We start from the raw sequence: 19,324 nt of genomic DNA on the forward strand, positions 1-19,324 counted from the left end.
CAACCATGAGTCGTGTAATGCGCAATTGTGTTGATCCCAGCATCCGTTCATTTTGGTAAAGCGAGTCTCCTTATCTGATTATAAGTTGTTGTCAAACACACATGGGTCTGGAAAGAAGATTCCCCTTTTCTATAGTGTGCAGCAAATTCTACTCGATGAAAAGACAAAATGACTACGCATTTTAAAGCTTTAACTACAATTAGGAAATTTCACATATACAACGTTCTATTTTCACATACCACAAAAAAAGCCTACTATTTAGAGCACGAGAAGGAGTATTCGGACACAGCCAATCAACTGATCAGCCCATGAGTATCCAATACTACATACACCAAACCACATGAGCATCCCATACTGAAACAAACAGACCCCTCCTTATAAACTCCTTGAACCACATCACTAAGTGGTTATCAACCTTAACGCTACTAGAGCAGTCACGGTCCCTTCGACGCATGCCATCATCCCTAAGCATCCTCTCAGAGTACGCTTCCCAAATTACACACTATTCCGGGTTATAGTGCACTACTTTGACCAGGGCTCTGTTCAAAAGTAGTCCACTACTGTATATAGGGAATAGGGTATCATTTCGGAAGTGTACTCTGAGCTTGTTGAGAGCACTGGGTTTAGCACATCCTGTAGTAGCATCGCAGCAGCACTTACAGTACCGTGTGTAGGCGGGAGAAACACACAGAACAGTGTAACAAACTCACTGTATGAAGTGCGAGACTCCAGGGAACACAGAAGAGGGTGAACCCTAAGTAAAATAAATAAATAGACCCTCTCTGTATTGTGAGTCATAGACACAGCACACTTGACCTCACCTCCACTCCTCTACGGGTCGGTCTCCCACACACTCTGGATGCGTCCCAAATTGTACCTTATTCTCTATAATGGACAACTTTTGACCAGAGTAGTGCGCTATATAGGGAATAGGGTGCCATTTGAGATGAATCTTCTGATACAAGTGTTGCATAAAGAGCACAGATCAATATCCACATTTATCCACAGGCAACATTAATATGCCCAATAGGAACCAGGATGGTAACATCTTTATGTCTTTCATATCTTCCTTCTTTACTGCATGTTTGTCACGACAATGATTGCATGCAATGCCTTCATAAAGTATTCACACTACTTGACTTTTCCAAAATGTTGTTGTGTTACAAGGTGGGATTAAAATGGATTTAATTGTCTTTTTTTTGTGTGAAAGATCTACAGAAAATACTCTGTCAAAGTGGAAAAATATATATAATAATAATAATACACTAATATATCTTGATTAGATAAGTATTCAACCCCCTGAGTCAATATATGTTGTAATCACTGCCAAAGGTGATTCTAATTGTGAGATTTTCTGGGTAAATCTCTAAGAGTTTTGCACACCTGAATTGTACAATATTTGCACATTATAAATGTTTTAATTCTTCAAGCTCTGTCAAGATGCTTGTTGATCATTGCTAGACAGCCATTTTCAAGTATTGCCATTAGATTTTCAAGCCGATTTAAGTCAAAACTGTAACTTGGCCACTCAGGAACATTCAATGTCATCCAGGTAAGCAACTCCTGCTGAAAGTTGGAAAGCAGACTAAACCAGGTTTCCCTCTAGGATTTTGCTTGTGATTAGCTCTATTCCATTTATTTGTATTTAAAAAAAATCCCTAGTCCTTGCCGATGACAAGCATACCCATAACAGAATGCAACCACCACCATGCTTGAAAATATGAAGAGTGGTACTCCGTGATGTGTTGGATTTGCCCCAAACATAACGCTTTGTATTCAGGATATAAAATATATTTTTTTGCTGTTTTAGTGCCTTATTGCAAATAGGATGCATGTTTTGGAACATTTTTACTATGGACAGGCTTCTTTTTTATTCTCATTTAGGTTAGTATTGTGGAGTAACTACAAGTTGTAGATCAATCCTCCATTTTGTCAGATCTTAGCCATTAAACTCTGTAACTGTTTTAAAGTCACCATTTGCCTCATGGTGAAATCCCTGAACGGTTTCCTTCCTCTCTGGCAACTCAGTTAGTTATGACGCCTGTATTTTTGTAGTGACTGGGTGTATTGATACACCATCCAAAGTGTAATTAATAACGTCACCATGCTCAAAGGGATATTCAATGTCAGATTTACTTTCCATCTACCAATAGGTCCCCTCTTCGCGAGGCATTAGAAAACCTCCCTGGTCTGTGGTTGAATCTGTTTTTGAAATTCATGTTAAACACTATTAGTCCATGCAACTTATTATGTGACTTGTTTAGCAGACTTTTACTCCTAAACTTATTTAGGCTTGCCATAACAAAGGGGTTGAATACTTGTTGACTGAAAACATTTCAGCATTTCATTTTTTATTAATTTGTAAAAAATTCTAAAAACATCATTCCACTTTGACATTATGTGGTGTGGCCAGTGACACAAAATCTCAATATAATCCACTTTAAATTACATTTACATTTTAGTCATTTAGCAGACACTCTTATCCAGAGCGACTTACAGTAGTGAATGCATACATTTCATACATATTTGTATATTTTTTTCTGTGCTGGCCCCCTGTGGGAATCAAACCCACAACCATGGTGTTGCAAACACCATGCTCTACCAACTGAGCTACAGGGAAGGCCGATTCAGGCTGTAAAACAATAACATGTGGAAAAAGTCAAGGGGTGTGAATACTTTCTGAAGGCACTTTATGTAGTCACTGCCTGGCTGTCAGGTTAAGCCCTACTGTAACAAACACACAAACACATGCCACATGCATATACACACACACACACACACACACACACACACACACACACACACACACACACACACACACACACACACACACACACATGCAGACAATGCACGTACACACAAACACAAACACATGCACACACATACAAACAGGTTTGTGCGAGTAACTCTAAACTCCTAAGCACTACCACTAATGCATATGTAATAACCTGAATGGCTGAGTAGCTTCGTCTGTGTATTCAGCAGTGTAATTATTTAACCTTCTACATACACTACACTGGGTTGGTAATTATTAATTAAAATTATGTACTTTTTACTCCATACATTTTCCCTGACACCCAAAAGTGCTCCTTACATTTTGAATGCTTAGCAGGACCGGAAAATGGTCCAATTCACTCACTTAAGAGAACATCCCTGGTCATACCAACTGCCTCTGATCTGGCTTACTCACTGAACACACATGCTTTGTTTGTAAATGTTGCCCCAGGATATCCGTAAAAAAATGGTGCTGTCTGGGTTGCTTAATATAATGAATTTGAAACTATTTATACTTTTAGTTTTGATACTTAAGTATAACTAAATACTTTTAGACTTTTACTCAAATAGTATTTTCCTGGGTGACATGTACTTGAGTAATTTTCTGTTATAAGGTATCTTTACTTTTCTCCAGTATGAGAATTGGGTACTTTTCCCACCACTGCTCAGCAGCATTATATAACTAAACCCCTGCTGTCACTCCAGCCTGGCCTCAAAGACTAGAAGTAACATGGTCAATTTAAATCGGTGAAACTCAAACAGGAGGGAGGTTGGTCGGGGAGGATGGGTGGGCGTATAACAACCCAAAGGTTGCGTGTTCGAATCGCATCACAGACAATTTTAGCTAGTGGGTAGCATCTTTGCAACTACTTGCTACTTTTTAGCTGCTTTGCAACTACATAGCATGTCAGCTAACCCTTCGCCTAACCCTAACTTTTCCCAGCTAGCACATTTGGTTTCTTGGAAGTTGTGGGAACATATGTTTTTGGTTTACCATTGGTTCTGGGAACGAAGACATACGTTTCCTGACTGGTAAAACTGTTTTAAACGTTCTGAGAATGGAAGTAACATTTTCGCCTGCTCTGGGAACTTACATTTTTAGGTTTCAGGGAGCGTCTGAGAACGTTTTACTATGGATCCCTGAACGTTTTCTTAATGCTTTGAAAATATGACTTTAAATAGAACCATGACAAACCTGCAGAAAGCGTTATGCTGAAGTTCTGAAATTCCCACCTAAAAAACATATGGTTCTCGGAACATTATGTGCTAGCTGGGTGTCCTGCACCATTCCCAGAACGTTGTGGGAAGGTTGTATGCAAAATAACCATAAGAAAACAACACTCTCACCAAGAAAAAAAAAAGATGTGCTAGCTGGGTAAACCTAACCTTAACCCCTAATCCTATCCCCTAGCTAACGTTAGCCACAACAAATTGGAATTCGTAAAATATCATACGTTTTGCAAATTCGTAGAATATTGTACAAATTGCAATTCGTAACGTATTATACAAATTGGAATTCGGAACTTATCATACGAAATGGATGATCGACATCCACAAATTTAATACATGCCATACGAAACGTAACATATCATACTAAAGGGAGGGAGAAAGATTTAAGTTTACTATGTTACGTCTACACCTGAGTCCAGGTTGGTCACCCCAGACAGCACACAGAAAACATTACACAAGCGGATATATAAATTATTTACAAGACAAATGTATGAAATATGCATACAGAGTGGTAGTATTGAATTGAGCCAGGGAAAAGTCCTGCTGTTTCTCTTTTGTGAAGGGTTATATTGCCAACTGGTATGAGTTGATTAGGGTTTTTTTGTAGAGCTGAGGGGGAAGGGGAGATGAAGATGGAGAGATGAAGAAATGGGAAACATTACAATTTGTCATTAGTGTCCAAGGTCACCAAGATTAGTATTTGACATGGACATTGGGGCACACACACTCATACATGGACTCATACACATGCACATGCTTTTCTTGCTCTCTCCCTCTCTCTCTCTCGCCCTCTCTACCTCTCTACGTCTCTACCTCTCTCTCAATTCAATTCAAGGGGCTTTATTGACATGGGAAACATATGTTAATTAACATCGCCAAAGAAAGTGAAGTAGATAATATACAAAAGTGAAATAAACAATAAAAATGAACAGTAAACATTACACTCACAGAAGTTCCAAAAGAATAAAGACATTTCAAATGTCATAATATCTGTATATACAGTGTTGTAATGATGTGCAATTGGTTAAAGTACAAAAGAGAAAATAAATAAAAATAAATATAAGTTGTATTTACAATGGTGTTTGTTCTTCACTGGTTGACCTTTTCTTGTGGTAACAGGTCACAAATCTTGCTGCTGTGATGGCACACTGTGGTATTTCACCCAGTAGATATGAGAGTTTATCAAAATTGGGTTTGTTTTTGAATTCTTTGTGGATCTGGGTAATCTGAGGGAAATATGTGTATCTAATATGGTCATACATTTGGCAGGAGGTTAGGAAGGAGGCCTGTCTTCTCTTGAGAGCCAGGTCTGCCTTCGGCGGCCTTTCTCAATAGCAAGGCTATGCTCACTGAGTCTGTACATAGTCAAAACTTTCCTTAATTTTGGGTCAGTCACAGTGGTCAGGTATTCTGCCACTGTGTTCTCTCTGTTTAGGGCCAAATAGCATTCTAGTTTGCTCAGTTTTTTTGTTAATTCTTTCCATGTGTCAAGTAAATATATTTTTGTTTTCTCATGATTTGGTTGGGTCTAATTGTGTTACCGTCCTGGGGCTCTGTGGGGTGTGTTTGTGTTTGTGTACAGAGCCCCAGGACCAGCTAGCTTAAGGGACTCTTCTCCAGGTTAATTTCTATGTAGGTGATGGCTTTGTTATTGAAGGTTTGGGAATCACTTCCTTTTAGGTAGTTGTAGAATTTAACGTCTCTTTTCTGGATTTTGATAATTGGCGGGTATCGGCCTAATTCTGCTCTGCATGCATTATTTGGTGTTTTACGTTGTACACAGAGGATATTTTTGCAGAATTCTACATGCAGAGTCTCAATTTGGTGTTTGTCCCATTTTGTGAATTCTTGTTTGGTGAGCGGAGATCCCCTGGGCTTGGGGTTCTTCATTTGTCTGTTCTGCTGTGCTGTCGAGACTTTTGTCGGGAGCTGAGGTGGGCTGTTCTGCTGGCTTCTCTGCGGGGGTGGCCACCTCTCTAGTGGGTTGTTCTCTGTCACACGCCATCCCCCTCACCCTCTCTTCCAGCAGTATGATTTTCTCCACCATCCCCCTCACCCTCTCCTCCATCCCCCTCACCCTCTCCTCCAGCAGTCTGATCCTCTCCTCTAGTGCTCTGTTCTTCTCCTGCTCTTACTTTTTATATTGTTGAAGTTTTCTCACCACAGTCCAGAGTGCAGATATGTCTCTCTCCACCTCCAGCTCTCCGGGTCTGAATTTATCCTTCATTTCAATGAGGGAGTAGTACTCTGTGCTGGGAGGTTGACTTTCCGCTTGGGGTTGCTGGTCTGTGGGGTTATATAATGAATAGGTCTGGGGGTTGCTCGTCTGTGGGGTTATATAATGAAGAGGTCTGGGGGTTGCTGGTCTGTGGGGTTATATAATGAAGAGGTCTGGGGGTTATATAATGAAGAGGTCTGGGGGTGGCTGGTCTGTGGGGTTATATAATGAAGAGGTCTGGGGGTTGCTGGTCTGTGGGGTTATATAATGAAGAGGTCTGGGGGTTATATAATGAAGAGGTCTGGGGGTGGCTGGTCTGGGGTTATATAATGAAGAGGTCTGGGGGTTGCTGGTCTGTGGGGTTATATAATGAAGAGGTCTGGGGGTTATATAATGAAGAGGTCTGGGGGTTATATAATGAAGAGGTCTGGGGGTTGCTCGTCTGTGGGGTTATATAATGAAGAGGTCTGTGGGGTTATATAATGAAGAGGTCTGGGGGTTATATAATGAAGAGGTCTTGGGGTTGCTCGTCTGTGGGGTTATATAATGAAGAGGTCTGTGGGGTTATATAATGAAGAGGTCTGGGGGTTGCTCGTCTGTGGGGTTATATAATAAAGAGGTCTGGGGGTTGCTCGTCTGTGGGGTTATATAATGAAGAGGTCTGGGGGTTGCTCCTCTGTGGGGTTATATAATGAAGAGGTCTGGGGGTTGCTGGTCTGTGGGGTTATATAATGAAGAGGTCTGGGGGTTGCTCGTCTGTGGAATTATATAATGAAGAGGTCTGGTCTGACCCACTCGGGGTGGGGGTATCTCTCTCAAGGGAGAGCTTCTCCTGCTGAGCTAATTCTTTGATTAGGTGAAAGTCCATTTGAAACTGTTAGGGGTTGCCCTGTACCAATACTGCTCCAGACTTATAGAGATTTATATTAGCTGACTCAGAGTCCTCGTTGTCTAGTATCCTAAGTTTCCACCCCACGTTAACACCCCTTCTCTTAACAGAGGGGTAGTGCGCTAATATAGCACTGTGCCAGGGGATGGTCTGGTTAATATAGCACTGTGCCATGCCAGGGGATGGTCTGGTTAATATAGCACTGTACCAGGGGATGGTCTGGTTAATATAGCACTGTGCCATGCCAGGGGATGGTCTGGTTAATATAGCACTGTACCAGGGGATGGTCTGGTTAATATAGCACTGTGCCATGCCAGGGGATGGTCTGGTTAATATAGCACTGTACCAGGGGATGGTCTGGTTAATATAGCACTGTGCCATGCCAGGGGATGGTCTGGTTAATATAGCACTGTGCCAGGGGATGGTCTGATTAATATAGCACTGTGCCATGCCAGGGGATGGACTGGTTAATATAGCACTGTACCAGGGGATGGTCTGGTTAATATAGCACTGTGCCATGCCAGGGGATGGTCTGGTTAATATAGCACTGTGCCAGGGGATGGTCTGGTTAATATAGCACTGTGCCAGGGGATGGTCTGGTTAATATAGCACTGTGCCAGGGGATGGTCTGGTTAATATAGCACTGTGCCAGGGGATGGTCTGGTTAATATAGCACTGTGCCATGCCAGGGGATGGTCTGGTTAATATAGCACTGTGTCATGCCAGGGGATGGTCTGGTTAATATAGCACTGTACCAGGGGATGGTCTGGTTAATATAGCACTGTGCCATGCCAGGGGATGGTCTGGTTAATATAGCACTGTGTCATGCCAGGGGATGGTCTGGTTAATATAGCACTGTGCCAGGGGATGGTCTGGTTAATATAGCACTGTGCCATGCCAGGGGATGGTCTGGTTAATATAGCACTGTGCCATGCCAGAGGATGGTCTAGTTAATATAGCACTGTGCCAGGGGATGGTCTGGTTAATATAGCACTGTGCCATGCCAGGGGAGGGTCTGGTTAATATAGCACTGTGCCATGCCAGGGGATGGTCTGGTTAATATAGCACTGTGCCATGCCAGGGGATGGTCTGGTTAATATAGCACTGTGCCATGCCAGGGGATGGTCTGGTTAATATAGCACTGTGCCATGCCAGGGGATGGTCTGGTTAATATAGCACTGTGCCATGCCAGGGGATGGTCTGGTTAATATAGCACTGTGCCATGCCAGGGGATGGTCTGGTTAATATAGCACTGTGCCATGCCAGGGGATGGTCTGGTTAATATAGCACTGTGCCATGCCAGGGGAGGGTCTGGTTAATATAGCACTGTGCCATGCCAGGGGATGGTCTGGTTAATATAGCACTGTGCCATGCCAGGGGATGGTCTGGTTAATATAGCACTGTGCCATGCCAGGGGATGGTCTGGTTAATATAGCACTGTGCCAGGGGATGGACTGGTTAATATAGCACTGTGCCAGGGGATGGTCTGGTTAATATAGCACTGTGCCATGCCAGGGGATGGTCTGGTTAATATAGCACTGTGCCATGCCAGGGAATGGTCTGGTTAATATAGCACTGTGCCAGGGGAGGGTCTGGTTAATATAGCACTGTGCCATGCCAGGGGATGGTGTGGTTAATATAGCACTGTGCCATGCCAGGGAATGGTCTGGTTAATATAGCACTGTGCCAGGGGATGGTGTGGTTAATATAGCACTGTGTCATGCCAGGGGATGATCTGGTTAATATAGCACTGTGCCATGCCAGGGGATGGTCTGGTTAATATAACACTGTGCCATGCCAGGGGATGGTCTGGTTAATATAGCACTGTGCCAGGGGATGGTCTGATTAATATAGCACTGTGCCATGCCAGGGAATGGTCTGGTTAATATAGCACTGTGCCAGGGGAGGGTCTGGTTAATATAGCACTGTGCCATGGGATGGTCTGGTTAATATAGCACTGTGCCAGGGGATGATCTGGTTAATATAGCACTGTGCCATGGGATGGTCTGGTTAATATAGCACTGTGCCATGGGATGGTCTGGTTAATATAGCACTGTGCCATGGGATGGTCTGGTTAATATAGCACTGTGCCATGGGATGGTCTGGTTAATATAGCACTGTGCCATGGGATGGTCTGGTTAATATAGCACTGTGCCAGGGGATGATCTGGTTAATATAGCACTGTGCCATGGGATGGTCTGGTTAATATAGCACTGTGCCATGGGATGATCTGGTTAATATAGCACTGTGCCATGGGATGGTCTGGTTAATATAGCACTGTGCCAGGGGATGATCTGGTTAATATAGCACTGTGCCATGCCAGGGGATGGTCTGATTAATATAGCACTGTGCCATGCCAGGGGATGGTCTGGTTAATATAGCACTGTGCCAGGGGATGGTCTGGTTAATATAGCACTGTGCCATGGGATGGTCTGGTTAATATAGCACTGTGCCAGGGGATGATCTGGTTAATATAGCACTGTGCCATGGGATGGTCTGGTTAATATAGCACTGTGCCATGGGATGGTCTGGTTAATATAGCACTGTGCCATGGGATGGTCTGGTTAATATAGCACTGTGCCATGGGATGGTCTGGTTAATATAGCACTGTGCCATGGGATGGTCTGATTAATATAGCACTGTGCCAAGGGATGGTCTGGTTAATATAGCACTGTGCCATGGGATGGTCTGATTAATATAGCACTGTGCCAAGGGATGGTCTGGTTAATATAGCACTGTGCCAGGGGATGGTCTGATTAATATAGCACTGTGCCATGGGATGGTCTGGTTAATATAGCACTGTGCCATGGGATGGTCTGATTAATATAGCACTGTGCCATGGGATGGTCTGGTTAATATAGCACTGTGCCATGGGATGGTCTGATTAATATAGCACTGTGCCAAGGGATGGTCTGGTTAATATAGCACTGTGCCAGGGGATGGTCTGATTAATATAGCACTGTGCCAGGGGATGGTCTGGTTAATATAGCACTGTGCCATGCCAGGGGATGGTCTGGTTAATATAGCACTGTGCCAGGGGATGGTCTGGTTAATATAGCACTGTGCCAGGGGATGGTCTGGTTAATATAGCACTGTGCCAGGGGATGGTCTGGTTAATATAGCACTGTGCCATGCCAGGGGATGGTCTGGTTAATATAGCACTGTGCCATGCCAGGGGATGGTCTGGTTAATATAGCACTGTGTCATGCCAGGGGATGGTCTGGTTAATATAGCACTGTGCCAGGGGATGGTCTGGTTAATATAGCACTGTGCCATGCCAGGGGATGGTCTGGTTAATATAGCACTGTGCCAGGGGATGGTCTGGTTAATATAGCACTGTGCCGTGCCAGGGGATGGTCTGGTTAATATAGCACTGTGCCATGCCAGGGGATGGTCTGGTTAATATAGCACTGTGCCAGGGGATGGTCTGATTAATATAGCACTGTGCCATGCCAGGGGATGGTCTGGTTAATATAGCACTGTGCCATGCCAGGGGAGGGTCTGGTTAATATAGCACTGTGCCATGCCAGGGGATGGTCTGGTTAATATAGCACTGTGCCATGCCAGGGGATGGTCTGGTTAATATAGCACTGTGCCATGCCAGGGGATGGTCTGGTTAATATAGCACTGTGCCAGGGGATGGTCTGGTTAATATAGCACTGTACCAGGGGATGGTCTGGTTAATATAGCACTGTGCCAGGGGATGGTCTGGTTAATATAGCACTGTGCCAGGGGAGGGGATGGTCTGGTTAATATAGCACTGTGCCAGGGGATGGTCTGGTTAATATAGCACTGTGCCATGCCAGGGGATGGTCTGGTTAATATAGCACTGTGCCAGGGGATGGTCTGGTTAATATAGCACTGTGCCAGGGGATGGTCTGGTTAATATAGCACTGTGCCAGGGGATGGTCTGGTTAATATAGCACTGTGCCATGCCAGGGGATGGTCTGGTTAATATAGCACTGTGCCAGGGGATGGTCTGGTTAATATAGCACTGTGCCATGCCAGGGGATGGTCTGGTTAATATAGCACTGTGCCAGGGGATGGTCTGGTTAATATAGCACTGTGCCAGGGGATGGTCTGGTTAATATAGCACTGTGCCAGGGGAGGGTTTGTGTGGAAGATGAGGTTGCTGATGTTCCCATTTTTATAATAGTCAGCAAAAAGTGTCTCTTGATTTTCCATAAGGAGCTTCATTTTGTGATCTTTTCTTGCCTTGTCATTCTTTACATAAACAGGGTACTGTATATTAATTACCTCTGAACAGCGGGAGGCAGCTTCTAAGGCCTCTCCATTTGGTTGGAGTAGACTGTGTGACTCTCCTGCCATTGTTGGGCTAAAGGGCTTTGACACCTCTCACTTGACACGTCAGTGCTAATTGAAGTTGTATCAAGCTTGGTAGCCTTAATTTAGCATTCAGTCATTATAAAGTAATGTATTTTTCTTCTTGGCTTTTGAAAATAAAATATAGCTTCAGACTAAACATTACTCACTCAGTTCAAGGTTGGATGGTGTTTTCAGGTTTCTGTTGTTTTCCAGAGAATTTGCTGTATAGCGTTGGAAAAATAATCTTTGGTAGTTGTAAGCCTTCCAGGTGATTCTGTAATTCCATCCAAAATCAGGTTGTAGGTTTTGAGTTTTTTGGAGTGAAGGTTGTGTTGTGGAGGGTAGTATCCTGTATATGTTCCTGACAAAAAATCCAAGTTTATCTAACTCTAAATCTATCTTTTTTAACCAACATGCTGAAAAATGCAGGAGATCATTACCTCACTCTCTCTCTCTCTCTCTACCTCTCTCTACCTCTCTCTCAACCTCTCTCTCTCTCTCTACCTCTCTTTACCTCTCTCTCTCTACCTCTCTCTCTCTCTCTCTCTCTCTCTCTCTACCTCTCAACCTCGCTCTCTACCTCTCTCTCTCTCTACCTCGCTCTCTACCTCTCTCTCTCTCTACCTCTCTCTCTCTCTCTACCTCTCTCTCTCTACCTCTCTCTCTCTCTCTCTCTCTCTACCTCTCTCTCTACCTCTCTCTACCTCTCTCTCTCTCTACCTCTCTCTCACTCTACCTCTCTACCTCTCTCTCTCTACCTCTCTCTCTCTACCTCTCTACCTCTCTCTACCTCTACCTCTCTCTACCTCTCTTTACCTCTCTCTCTCTCTCTCTCTACCTCTCTTTACCTCTCTCTCTACCTCTCTCTCTCTCTCAACCTCTCTCTCTCCCTCTCTCCCCCTCTCTCTCTCTACCTCTCTCTCTCTCTACCTCTCTCTCTCTCTCTCAACCTCTCTCAACCTCTCTCTCTACCTCTCTCTACCTCTCTCTCTACCTCTCTCCCTCTACCTCTCTACCGTTCTCTTGCTCTCACTCTCTCCCTCTACCGTTCTCTTGCTCTCACTCTCTCCCTCTCCCTCTCTACCTATCTCTCTCTCTCGCTCTCTCTCTACCTCTCACTCTCTACCTCTCTTTTCCTTGTCTTCTCGCTCTCTCTCTCGCCCTCTCTCTCTACCTCTCTCTCTCTACCTCTCTCTCTCTCTACCTCTCTACCTCTCTCTCTCTACCCCTCTCTCTTTACCTCTCTCTCTCTACCTCTCTCTCTCTACCTCTCTCTCTCTCTCTCTCTCTCTCTCTCTCTCTCTACCTCTCTCTCTCTCTCTCTCTCTCTTTTTCTCGCCCTCTCTCTCTCTCTCTCATTTGCTCTCTCTCTATCCTCTCTCTTTTATTTTTATTTTCTCTCTTCTCTCTCTCTCTCTCCACCCTCAAATAACTTTCTTCTGAAACTCCTCAGTCTATTCTTGTTCTGAGAAATGAAGGCTATTCCATGCGAGAAATGGCCAAGAAACTGAAAATCTCATACAACGCTGTATACTTCTCCCTTCACAGAACTGGCTCTAACCAGAATAGAAAGAGGAGTGGGAGGCCCCGGTGCACAACTGAGCAAGAGGATAAGTACATTAGAGTGTCTAGTTTGAGAAACAGACGCCTCACAAGTCCTCATCTGGCAGCTTCATTAAATAGTACCCACAAAGCACCAGTCTCAACGTCAACAGTGGAGAGGCGACTCCGGGATGCTGGCCTTCTACAGATATTGTTTTTGGCCATTTTGAGCCTGTAATTGATACTCAACCAGTCTAAAGAAGGCCAGGTTTATTGCTTCTTTAATCAGGACAACAGTTTTCAGCTCTGCTAACATAATTGCAAAAGAGTTTTCTTATGATCAATTAGCCTTTTAAAATTATAAACTTGGATTAGCTAACACAACGTTCCATTGGAACACAGGAGGGATGTTTGCTGATAATGGGCTTCTGTATGCCTACGTAGATATAACATAAAAAATCTGCCGTTTCCAGCTACAATAGTCATTTACAACATTAGCAATGTCTACACTGTATTTCTGTTAAATTTTAATGGACAAAAAATGTGTTTTTCTTTCAAAAACAAGGACATTTCTAAGTGACCCCAAACTTTTGAACGGTAGTGTACACATTTATACAGATACGTTATGGAGGGCTTACTCTGCTTTTTCACGTCCTTCCTGTGTGCTGTTATCTATCCCAGCTTAAGTCTTATCCCTCTCTCTCTCTCTCTCTCTCTCTCTCTCTACCTCTCTCTCTCTCTCTCTCTCTCTCTCTCTCTCTCTCTCTCTCTCTCTCTCTCTCTCTCTCTCTCTCTCTCTCTCTCTCTCTCTCTCTACCTCTCTCTCTCTCTCTCTCTCTCTCTCTCTCTCTCTCTCTCTCTCTCTCTCTCTCTCTCTCTCTCTCTCTCTCTCTCTCTCTCTCTCCCTCTCTTCTCGGAACGTCGGTTCTCAGAATTGATAGAATTCCCAGTATTCTAGCCGGCAGTAACAGGTACAGAGAGTCTGGAGTGTATGTGCGTGCGTGTGCGTGCGTGTGCATGTGTGTGTGTGTGAGAGAGAGAGACACCGGGGGGAGATATTTATTTTTAACCATCAGCAGAGATCAGAAATTACCCAAGAAAACGTGTTGTCAAAATTGTTGTTTATGTCCATGTGAGTTATGACTAGACTGCTACATCCTTGACCTGTTTCTACTGACTTACTGATGGGTAATAGAACACTTGGTAGGGGGTAGCACAGGGGGGTTTTGGTAAAAAAGGTTTCAAACTCACTGACCAATGCATGTTATGCCACTAGAAACACGAAACAGGATGTTTTTTAGGTCTTCAGAGGCCGGAAGTAATCGTCACCCAACGTTTTTTTGTTAAAAGTATGAACTGCACCTTAATAACAGATGACAGCTTGTGTAGATGGTAACAAAAGTAAAAATGGGCCACAGCCTTCAATGTCACTTATCTACCATATTATCATGGTATCAGGTACGTCCAGGAGTTTTTCCAGGCCAGGTCACATGGTCAGAAAAACTCCTGGTCCTATTCCGAATGTATAGTGATTATCCTGGAAAAATACTTACACAATATACATTTCTCAGTCATAAAAACTGTTAAAAACGTATTTTATCTCAGCACTTCATAATAAGTTCAGAGTTGGATGTTTTATAACCAGGCAGGAATAGAAACAGTGGGGGAGCCTTGAACCTTGATTCAGAGCCCTACTTCATCCTGTTGGGTCTGCAAAAGGTCTGGGTCAACGCACGCACGCACGCACGCACGCACGCACACACACACACACACACACACAGGCGTTCAGTATGACGTAAGTGTTCAACCTTTAATTCAATGGAAACGGTACTGTACTGAATGATTATGTATGGAATGCTGCATAAGTTTAGCTTTTTTATATGGTCAAATACCCACATCGATCTTGCCACACCCACCAAACGGTAACAGAAGTATCTCTAAGACTGTTGAAGAACGTTGCGCACCAACGTGTCGTACGGTACAAATCGTCACGCAACATAGCAATTGTTGAAACGAACTGAAACCATCCCACCTGTGCTCTCTACATGTCCTGTTGGACTGCACTACTCAGGACAACGTCTGAGGTGGGCGTCCAGGTTGGGTCGATTTTACCCCTCCTCTCCTCACGTCCACTTTCAACTACTCTACTATGTGTCCCAGCAGGTACTGGGTTGCCAGGTTCTGGTATAATTAGTTCAAATCTGAGTAGAAAGCTTCTGGTTATTTATTACCCTTTAGATTTTGAATCCTTTAGAGCTGAAGGCCTTAGTGTGAAACAGCCATGTCCGTTTGTGATATTACAACAACAAAGAAGTTACTGTAAACATTGGACAATATTGCAAGTGCGAAGAGCACTACAGCTCGGCAACAAAAACAATAACAGTGGTGGTGGGCCGGCCAGTGGCTTGGTTTCCCCCTACTGGGGATTCCATCTTTAAAACAAAGCAGTGTGAGGATGTGAAAGGCTCAGGAAAAGCAATTTCAGAGTCAGTAGAAAGGCTTCTCTAGTGTCCTAAGTTTTCATAACTGTGACCTTAATCGCCTACAGTCTGTAACCTGTTAGTATCTTAATGACCACTCCACAGGAGCATGTTCATTAATTGTTTATGGTTCATTGAACAAGCATGGGAAACAGTGTTTAAACCCTTTACAATGAAGATCTGTGAAGTTATTTGGATTTTTACAAATTATTTTTGAAAGACAGGGTCCTGAAAAAGGGCTGTTTATTTTTTTGCTGAGTTTATAAAAGGCATCGGGTATGAGAAAATCAACACACGAATGCGAATATAATTCTATGTCTTAAATGACTGCGTTTTGATGATATAATCTTGATTATAAACTGGGTGTTTCGAGCCCTGAATGCTGATTGGCTGAAAGCCGTGGTATATCATCATACCCGTGGTATGACAAAACATTTATTTCTACTGCTCTAATTACGTTGGTAACCAGTTTATAATAGCAATAAGGCACCTCGGGGGTTTGTGATATATGACCAATATACCACAGATAAGGGCCGTATCCAGACACTCCACGTTGTGTTTTGAATAAGAACAGCCCTTAGCTGTGGTATATTGGCCATATACCACAACCCCCCTTTAAATATAGGATGAAAAAGATTTTGACCTTTTTTATGTGGAATTTTCAATGCAATTTCTATGTGTACATAGTTGTGATGATTGTGTTGAAAGTAGATTGATGTAACAACCTGTAAGTCAGTGTTTTTAAGTTGAAGTTTTACCCTCATTTCAATGTTTACAATTCTGGTTGAGATGAGAACAGTACTGGTTGATAACCTGTTTCAAACCCAATGCATTTTCCACTTTGATTCCATGTCACAATACGTTGACTTGACAAATTACGTTGAAACAATGTTGATTCAACCAGTGTGTGCCCAGTGGGTTGACTACTCTAGCGTGTTGTCTCTACTCTAGCGTGTTGTCTCTACTCTAGCATGTTGTCTCTACTCTAGCATGTTGTCTCTACTCTAGCGTGTTGTCTCTACTCTAGCGTGTTGTCTAGCGTGTTGTCTCTACTCTAGCGTGTTGTCTAGCGTGTTGTCTCTACTCTAGCGTGTTGTCTCTACTCTAGCGTGTTGTCTAGCGTGTTGTCTCTACTCTAGTGTGTTGTCTCTACTCTAGCGTGTTGTCTCTACTCTAGTGTGTTGTCTCTACTCTAGCGTGTTGTCTCTACTCTAGCGTGTTGTCTCTACTCTAGTGTGTTGTCTCTACTCTAGCGTGTTGTCTCTACTCTAGCATGTTGTCTCTACTCTAGCATGTTGTCTCTACTCTAGTGTGTTGTCTCTACTCTAGCGTGTTGTCTAGCGTGTTGACTCTACTCTAGCGTGTTGTCTCTACTCTAGCGTGTTGTCTCTACTCTAGCATGTTGTCTCTACTCTAGCATGCTGTCTCTACTCTAGCGTGTTGACTCTACTCTAGTGTGTTGTCTCTACTCTAGCGTGTTGTCTAGCGTGTTGACTCTACTCTAGCGTGTTGTCTAGTGTGTTGACTCTACTCTAGCATGTTGTCTCTACTCTAGCATGTTGTCTCTACTCTAGTGTGTTGTCTAGTGCGTTGACTCTACTCTAGCATGTTGTCTCTACTCTAGCGTGTTGTCTAGTGCGTTGACTCTACTCTAGCATGTTGTCTAGCGTGTTGACTCTACTCTAGTGTGTTGTCTCTACTCTAGCGCGTTGACTCTACTCCAGTGTGTTGTCTCTACTCTAGCGTGTTGACTCTACTCTACATTGTTGACTCTAGCGCGCTAACTCTACTCTAGCATGTTGAACAATGTTGATTCAACCAGTGTGTGCCCAGTGGGTTGACTACTCTAGTGTGTTGTCTCTACTCTAGCATGTTGTCTCTACTCTAGTGCGTTGACTCTACTATAGCGTATTGACTCTACTATAGTGTATTGACTCTACTATAGCGCATTGAATCTACTCTAGTGTGTTGACTCTACTTTAGTGTGTTGACTCTACTTTAGTGTGTTGACTCTACTTTAGTGTGTTGACTCTAGCATATTGACTCTACTCTAGTGTGTTGACTCTACTCTAGTGTGTTGACTCTAGCATATTGACTCTACTCTAGTGTGTTGACTCTACTCTAGTGTGTTGACTCTACTTTAGTGTGTTGACTCTACTTTAGTGTGTTGACTCTACTTTAGTGTGTTGACTCTAGCATATTGACTCTACTCTAGTGTGTTGACTCTACTCTAGTGTGTTGACTCTAGCATATTGACTCTACTCTAGTGTATTGACTCTACTATAGCGCGTTGAATCTAATCTAGCGTATTGACTTTAGTGTGTTGTCTCTACTCTAGCGTGTTGACTAGCGTGTTTACTCTAGCGCGTTGTCTCTATTTTAGCGCCTTGTCTTATCTTATGAGGCGGCAGATAGACTAGTGGTTAGAGCGCTGGACTTGCAACCGCAAGGTTGCAAGATCGAATCCCCAAGCTGACTAGGTAAAAAAATCTGTCATTCTGCCCCTGATCAAGGCAGTTAACCCACTGTTCCTAGGCATCATTGAAAATAAGTATTTGTTCTTAACTGACTTGCCTAGTTAAATAAAGGTTAAATAAAAAACAACAACAAAAAACTACTCTAGTGCGTTGTCTTTACTCTAATGCATTGTCTCTAGCTTGTGAGAAGGGAAGAAGTGAATAATTGTTTTGAAGCAAAGCACCATTCAAACCGAGAAAATAATGTAGCATCCTGCTTTTTGTCGTTCGTTCGTTCGTTCAAGCATTCAAGCAGTAAAATGTTCCCTCACAATTTCAACATGCACTGAACCTTTGCCTATTGAATTGAATTGAATTTATTTTGGGACACAGACATATACAACAAAATGCACAATGTGGACCCAGAGGATATCACTTGAAAGTATTAATTAAAACGTTTGTTTCTAAAGTGGTCCTCGATGGTAAAAACAATAACACATATAATGATTCAAAGAGAAGACAAAATTACAAACAACCATAAATACATTCATTTATATTGACATCCTAAAAAGTGGCACTATTCACTGCACTCCTCCGTAACCTTAAAAATCAACCATATTAATTTCACATTAAAACAATCTATTAATTGCACATCACACCGATCCTTTAAATAAATACACCTGACCAGCAGTAGGGGGCACAAGGGGCAGTGGAGTGGTTTCTCTTACTTAGACAACCTTGTCCAAATGAAAAACTTTGTCTGCTTTTGAAACCTATTTTCATTTGCTTGATCTCCAAGGGAAGGCTACTCCATAGACAAATGCCTGTATGGAAAACATGCTCCTCGCAGTACTGTTTACTCTTGGGATTTTACTAGACATAACACTAGCTTTGGTATTGGTTATAGACCATATCAATGTGTTTTTTCATGTAACCTGGGCCACGATCATTTAAGATGTCAAACATATGATTAAGTTTAAGTTGGTCCACTCTAGACTCAAGGCAACAAGCCCACCTCCCGGAACTCCTGTACCCCTGTTCCTGTTTAACGGTCCTGTCCTGTCGATGGTAGGAGGTCAAGTCTGGGGTTGAGGAGAGCCGTGCGCTGCGGAGCCGGATCCAGCTGTCTGAGGCAGCCCAGAAGCAGGCCAGAGGGATGGAGATGGATTATGAGGAGGTGATCCATCTCCTGGAGGCTGAGATAGCTGAGCTCCAGACCCAGAGGACAGAGCAGCCCGGCCAGTCCAGCCAGGTGCAGGTAACACAGACTGAGTCTCAAATCATACCCTTTAATCTCTAGATACAGTAGTGCACTACTGTAGACCAGGCCATATATGAGCAGCAGAACTGTGGACCTCCTGGCGAAGATGTTTTTTGTTGTTGCGCTCTTCTCTTACTGTCTTTCCTT

At 43.3% G+C, this 19,324-nt stretch overlaps 1 protein-coding gene across 1 annotated transcript in view; it reads left to right on the plus strand.

Moving 5' to 3' along the window:
• Nucleotides 1-19,324, plus strand: part of LOC115201671 (syntaxin-binding protein 4) — a 56,906-nt gene that overhangs the window by 24,321 nt on the left and 13,261 nt on the right. Inside the window, exon 11 of the mRNA XM_029765494.1 lies at nucleotides 18,989-19,174. Coding sequence (XP_029621354.1) covers nucleotides 18,989-19,174 — 186 coding nt within the window. The remainder of the gene's footprint in view (nucleotides 1-18,988; nucleotides 19,175-19,324) is intronic.

This window comes from Salmo trutta, chromosome 10 (assembly GCF_901001165.1).
Source record: "Salmo trutta chromosome 10, fSalTru1.1, whole genome shotgun sequence".
Classification (NCBI taxonomy): domain Eukaryota; kingdom Metazoa; phylum Chordata; class Actinopteri; order Salmoniformes; family Salmonidae; genus Salmo; species Salmo trutta.